This window comes from Babylonia areolata, chromosome 19, assembly GCF_041734735.1.
Source record: "Babylonia areolata isolate BAREFJ2019XMU chromosome 19, ASM4173473v1, whole genome shotgun sequence".
Classification (NCBI taxonomy): Eukaryota; Metazoa; Mollusca; class Gastropoda; order Neogastropoda; family Buccinidae; genus Babylonia; species Babylonia areolata.
The window spans coordinates 45,702,906-45,709,721 of record NC_134894.1 but is presented as its reverse complement, the minus strand read 5'-3'; the positions used below and the strand labels follow the sequence as shown (position 1 = coordinate 45,709,721).

General features: G+C 39.5%; 1 protein-coding gene across 1 annotated transcript in view; it reads right to left on the bottom strand.

Moving 5' to 3' along the window:
* Positions 1–5,694, bottom strand: part of LOC143294183 (uncharacterized) — a 7,052-nt gene extending 1,358 nt beyond the window's left edge. The window contains exons 1-3 of the mRNA XM_076605614.1: positions 5,482–5,694; positions 4,591–4,653; positions 2,516–2,638 (exon numbers count right to left, since the gene is read on the bottom strand). Coding sequence (XP_076461729.1) covers positions 2,516–2,638; positions 4,591–4,639 — 172 coding nt within the window. The 5' untranslated portion in view covers positions 4,640–4,653; positions 5,482–5,694. The remainder of the gene's footprint in view (positions 1–2,515; positions 2,639–4,590; positions 4,654–5,481) is intronic.
* Between the last annotated feature and the right edge of the window lie 1,122 nt (positions 5,695–6,816).

The following is a 6,816-nucleotide window of genomic DNA, read 5'->3' as shown; positions in this document are numbered from 1 at the left end:
AAAGTACGAGTCGAAACCCACTGAAAATGGGTTACAACAACATCTGCTAATGGTAATATCCTTTCATACATGCAAAAACAAGAAAACTAAACAAACAAAAATGCCGGTAAAATAGGGATGTTAATATTGGACTTCACCCAGAAATGGTGCAAAATAATCTACGACACTACAGCCTGAAGACCTCACGGCAGTCGTCAGTGAATCGAGACAACAACTAGATGGGAGGGACAACCCCCGCTTACATCCTCTCCCACCCTGCTCTCAACCCTCCATTTGGAGCAGCGCAAAGAATAAAAACACCAGGAAACGTCATTCAGAAACAAGGAAAAGATAAAGCCAACTACCGTGTGCTTTGCTTACAGCGTGAGATGCATGTGAATGAGCTCCCTTAGAACTTGACGACACGAAATAAGACTTGCTTCATATTGCGCAGCCGTACAGAACAAAACAGACAGACAGACACTGACTGTGTCTGTCATGAGAAGGCCGGCATATATTCTGGCTACGCCCGGGAGAATTTACAATGCATAACTTGTGGTGCTGCATTGAGGGTGGAGGATAGGGAGGGGGAGGTGGGGGAGACGCTTGTGTGTGTGTGTGTGTGTGTGTGTGTGTGTGTGTGTGTGTGTGTGTGTGTGTGTGTGTGTGTGTGTGTGTGTGTGTGTGTGTGTGTGTGTGTGTGTGTGTTCTCCTTTCCCCGTGTTGATTCGTTTTCTGTGCTTTGTAATGCTAAACCAAATAAATACATTTAAAATAATGATAGATAGATAAAAAGATAGATAGGTTGATAGGTAGGTAGATAAATGAATAAACACTAATAAATTCAAAACTATACACATTAATTTTATTTATTCATCCACAGAAAGTAACATAACCCATAGACGTCATACTGACGCCATTAGTGGAATACTCATGGTAAGGCCAGAAATCCAAAACAGTTTGGCCATCTCTGAAATCGTCACCGAACATTTAAGTGTTTCAGTTTCAGTTCAAGTTTCCCAAAGTGGCGTCACTGCGCTCAGACAAATCCATACAAGCTTCACCATATTTGCTACACAGATGCCTGAGAGCAGCATAACCCAACGAGCTATGGTCTCAGGTCTTGAGTGCACGCATATATATTTTGTGTATCTATTAACTCTCTCCATACGAACGGCGAAAGAGAAGACGTTAAACAGCGTTTCACCCCAATTACCACCATCAAAGTATTGCAAGTGGAAGGCTCTCATACTGAAGAGGTGAATGTTGACAAAGAATACCACAATTCTGACGACGGAAGTTAAAGGTTGGGTCATTGAGACACCCAATGGACATCCGAGGGGTCTGTGTAGAGGAGAAGAGAGGACTGGCCGTACTGAGTGAGTTAAAGTGGGTTTCTTATGCAGAATGCTGCCGAAAGGACAACAGTTATGTTGCCATGGGTTCTTTTTCAGTACGCCAAGTGCGTGCTGCCATCGGTTTTTATCGTCTCATACGAATGATTAGACGCCCAGTTTGATTTTCCAGTCAAACTTTGGAGAAAGGGCGAGACCAGGGTTCGAATCCACACCGATCTCCCAAGTCAACATATGTGTAGACCTGCTAGTGCCTGAACCCCCTTCGTGTGTGTATACGCAAGCAGAAGATCAAACACGCACGTTAAAGATCCTGAAATCCATGTCAGCGTTCGGTGGGTTATGGAAACAAGAACATAACCAGCATGTACACCCCCGAAAACGGAGTATGGCTACCTACATGGCGGAGTAAAAAAAAAAATAAAAAAAAAAAAAAAAAAAAAAACCCGGCCATGCCCGTGAAAGCCCACTCGTGAACATACGAGTGAACGTGGGAGTTGCAGCCCAAGAACGCAGAAGAAGAAGGAGTAGAACCCAGAGCCTCAAGGACACTGTACTGGAGCTGAGATAAACTTCTTATCACCATCCTGTCACCTTCCACCTAAAGGTGGAATGCATACAGGTGATGTGTGTATACAGTATGTAGGATGCGAGGTAAGCTGTTAACATCATGTGTGCCCGGCCCACCATTAATTAATCCATTTAAGCCCTGAACATGTTGGTGGCCTTTGTGGTTGTATTTTATCCCCCCGACAAATATGATAAATACGTAAGCGCTCTGTGTGTGTGTGTGTGTGTGTTTGTGTGTGTGTGTGTGTGTGTGTGTGTGTGTGTGTGTGTGTTACAGCTGATCAGTCTGACAGTTGCACGTTTTGTTTCTGGTGGGTTTTTTTTCTTCTTTCTTTCTTTCCTTTTTCAACGCTGAACTGTTAATGTCTGATCACAGTCATCTTTTAATACTTTCTTTTCATATATCTATTATTCTATTGTCTACCTCATGTCCGGAAACGAGAGAGAAAAAAGAAAAGAAAAGAGACTTACAGACCCACACACAGACATAGACAGACAGACAGACAGACAGACACACACACACACACACACACACACACACACACACACAGTGACCTACCAGCGGACAGACAGACAGACTGACGAAGGAACAACAGGAGAACTGAACTTACCAACACAGATACAGAGGAAGCGATCAAAGACTTGTGGAGGGGGGCAACGGAGACCGGAAGTGACGAAGGAAGGAAGGATGACGTCCGGCGCCAGCCCACGCATCATGGGATTGTTGCAAAGCCCTGCAAGACAGACACACACACACACACACACACACACACTGACTCAAAGCAGCAGCTGTAGCAGTTGAAGAAATTGTTCTGGTATGTAACTGCTGTAAAAGAAGTACAAGTATCAATTAATAACGAAATCACCGCAGCAGCAGCAGCACTGGTAATAATAACAACAGTTGAAATAGTTATAAAGCTGCTTCAACAGCAACTGCAATAACAGCAGCAATAGCAGCAGCAACAATAGCTATAGTGGAGTGATGGCCTAGAGGTAACGCGTCCGCCTAGGAAGCGAGAGAATCTGAGCGCGCTGGTTCGAATTACGGCTCAGCCGCCGATATTTTCTTCCCCTCCACTAGACCTTGAGTGGTGGTCTGGACGCTAGTCATTCGGATGAGACGATAAACCGAGGTCCCGTGTGCAGCATGCACTTAGCGGACGTAAAAGAACCCACGGCAACAAAAAGGTTGTTCCTGGCAAAATTATGTAGAAAAATCCACTTCGATAGGAAAAACAAATAAAACTGCACGCAGGAAAAAACAAACAAAAAATGGATGGCGCTGTACTGTAGCGAAGCGCTCTCCCTGGGGAGAGCAGCCCGAATTTCACACAGAGAAATCTGTTGTGATAAAAAGAAATACAAATACGGCAATAGCAGACTGCAAAGCCCGCAGTTTCAACAATCCATAAGAAACTAGTGTGAGACAGTAAAAAGGGTGTGTTCGTGTCGGCATTTCTTTAAAAAAAAAAAATAAATAAATAAAAATCCAGATACAAATAGTTATCCATAAATACAATTTATTCATTTACCTAGTCATTTTTTTTTTAATCATTAGCTTATTTATTTGTTTAGTGAGTGAGTGAGTGAGTTTAAATGTCTTATTTTCTACGTCAAACGAAATCTGCTTCGATACCGGATGACAAGCTAAAACGTGTTTCTTGTTTTCATGTTGTTGTTTGTTTTCCTAACTTTCCATTTTTTTTTTTAAAAAGGGGTTTCTGTGTATACATTTCTTTTTCTCATGTGTTTATTTTATCCCCTGTGTCAAATAAGATCGGTTCACTATTCAATGGAAAACTGGAAACATTTTTCATTTTATGTTGTTGTTGTTGTTTTCCCGCTTTGTTAAGAAAAAAAAAGGAAACAGTTGAATTTTGACGGCATTGTATTGTATTATATTGTATTGTATTGTATTGTATTGTCAAAACATATTCCATTGTGTGAAATTCGGGCTGGTCTCCCCAGTGCAATGCAATGCAGTACGACGCGTAGTCATTTAAAGATACGCATTCTATAGCAATATTCTTGAATAATAAGAGCAATATACAACACAATACAATACAATACAAATCGTTAATTTCACCCATCTTTAATATCTAATTTCAACGTTTGAATAGAACGGAATGTTATTGTTGCTGTTGTTGTTGGTGGTGTGTGTATGTATGTATGTGTGTGTGTGTGTGTGTGTGTGTGTGCGTGCGTGTGTGTGTGTGTTTAAAATAAAGGAACAAAAATGTTGTGATCCTTTGACTTTTATTTTAACGGCAGCTTAAACTGCATCTTAGGTATACAGTTATTCCGTTCGCATGTCATATCCTTATATTGGAACGCTGTCCCTTCTTTGTCCTTTATTTATTTATTTATTTATTCATTCATTCATTCATATATATATATTTTTGTTCATTATTTATTTATTCATCTATCTCTTCAGCTATCTATTCATTTGTTTATTGTGTACTTATTTATCTATACGTCCATCTACATATCCATTTTATCATTCTTCTTCTTCTTATTTTTCTTTAAATTTCTTTTCGAATACTGCAGTCTTTTTATTTTTATTTTTGTTTTTAAAAAATCTCTTTCTTATCAACTAAAAAGCAGTCAACCAATCAATCGATGAATCAATCAATTTTCGCTTTTAACAGGTGGAACCAAATTGAAAACCAGGTCCAGGTTTGTTTACCTGTCACAGACGTCAGGAGCGCCACCGTCAACAGAGCATGGATGATCATCACTGATGCTGGACCTGCAGAAAAAAAGGAAAAAGAAAAAAAAAGTATATAATAGACACACAGAAAAAAAACATTAGGGGTTTTCTCAGAAATCATTCACTTTTGAGCAGGACTGTAGCTGAAACAGAGACTTTTTTATATATATTTATTTTTTTAAATTTTATTATAAATGTATCTTCTTCATAGACATGTGGACCGTGTCGCGCGCTTGCGCGTGTGGGGGTTTTAGGGGGGGGGGAGAGGGGGGAAGCGAGGGGTGGTGGTGTAAGAAAAGAATAAAGAATATCAACGTCAGCCACGAATCATTGAAACTGCATTAATACTTCTTTGTTTCTTTTTTTTTCTTTTCTTTTTCTTTTTTTTATTGAGAAATTCAGTAGTCAATGTGACTCTGAAAAATGCAATAAAGTAATAACTAAGTCAAAATGATGAATAAGTAGATAAATGAATAATGAATAGATGAATAAATGAATGAATAAACGAAAAATAAACGAACCTATAAACAAATAAAGTAAATGAATGAATGATTGAATAGATTGATAGACAAATAAGTACATGAATAATATTTTTTTGATAAAATAAGATAATAACTAAATAATAATGATAACAATAATGGAAGGAGGCGGAGGAGGAAGAGAAGGAGGAGGAAGAAGAAGAAGAAGAAAGAAAGAAAGAAAGAAAGAAATGAACATAGATTGAAGCTCACGCACAAAACAAAACGATTCGGCAAGGCGGAGATAGCAGTGAATTCACACATTCGAAAATCATTAACTTTGTCTCATTCCTACTTTACTAAAAGATAAATCAAGAAAACTGACTCAATCGATCCATAAAAAACTTACGTTTATTTTCCAGACACAGTCGCCAAAATCGAATTTTCACCAACTCCAGAATGGATCCACGTAATGCAACACACGAAGTAGAACAAAACAAAAAAACAAATGTTCACACCCACGCGTAGCTCGGCACCTTCACCAAATAGAAAAGGAAGGAAGGCACTGCAGGGAAACAGAACCCTTTATGGCGCAGCGCGGTGTAGCCTGTGTATGGAGGTGATGTCGTAAATTTAAGCCCTACACCATGCCGTCTGTGTCTTCTTTGTGACGTGCTACACCAGTCCTGTCCACCACTTTTTCTTTTTAATTTTTTTTTTACCACTGCAATACCGCTACGTCTTTTTTCCCCTCGTGTGTGTGTGTGTGTGTGTGTGTGTGTGTGTGTGTGTGTGTGTGTGTGTGTGTGTGTGTGTACAAATTACGTTTTATGTTGTTGTTGTTCTTATTGTTGTTCGTTGTATCGGTGTCCTGGACGAAAAGCGACATTCTTTTCTCTTAAAAAAAGAAAAAGAAAAAAAAAAGAGAAGCAACAGTGAATGCTGAACAACTGCAGGGTTTGTGTGTTAAAATTCAGACACAGTATCAAAAGTGATAAACATTATGAAAATAAGTCCTGAATTATGTGACAGACATATTCGCGTTAAGTTGATTGTGTCAGGCAAGGGGTACATTCACGTCTTGAACATGTTGGAATTGTTGACCCGCCCCCGCCCCCCCCCCCAACCCCCCAGCCCCCCTTCCCCCCACAACCCCACTCCCCAATTTTTTCCCCACCTGACTGAAAAGACAATGTCGGAATTCTTGACCAAAAGACAATATCAGATTTGTTGACCCTTTTTCCTTTTCACACAAAAAACAATAACAAAACAAAACAAAACACACAACACACACACACACACACACACACACACACACACACACACACACACACACACACACAAAGCAATATCAGTATTGCTATCATATCCCCCTTGACACAACGCAAACACAAAAAAGATAATATCAGCATTGTTTTTATTGTCCTATTGACTCAAAATACATTGTCGGAATCGCTGAGTTTTCTTCTTGACTTGAATAATTAAAAAAATAAAAAAATAAAAAATAAAAAAGAAGAAGAAGAAGAAGATGTCTGAACTATGGACCCCCCTCCTTTTCACTCAAAAGATAATTTTGGAATTCTTGGCCATTTTCGCCGTGAGTCAAAGTCACTGACGGAATAGTTCATCATGTCTTCTCTTGTTTGAAAAGACTATGTGGGAATTACTGGATTTTTTTTCCCTTTGGCTCAACAGATAATGCCAGAATCGTTTGATTATTCTTCCTTGGCTCGCCGCAGTGTTG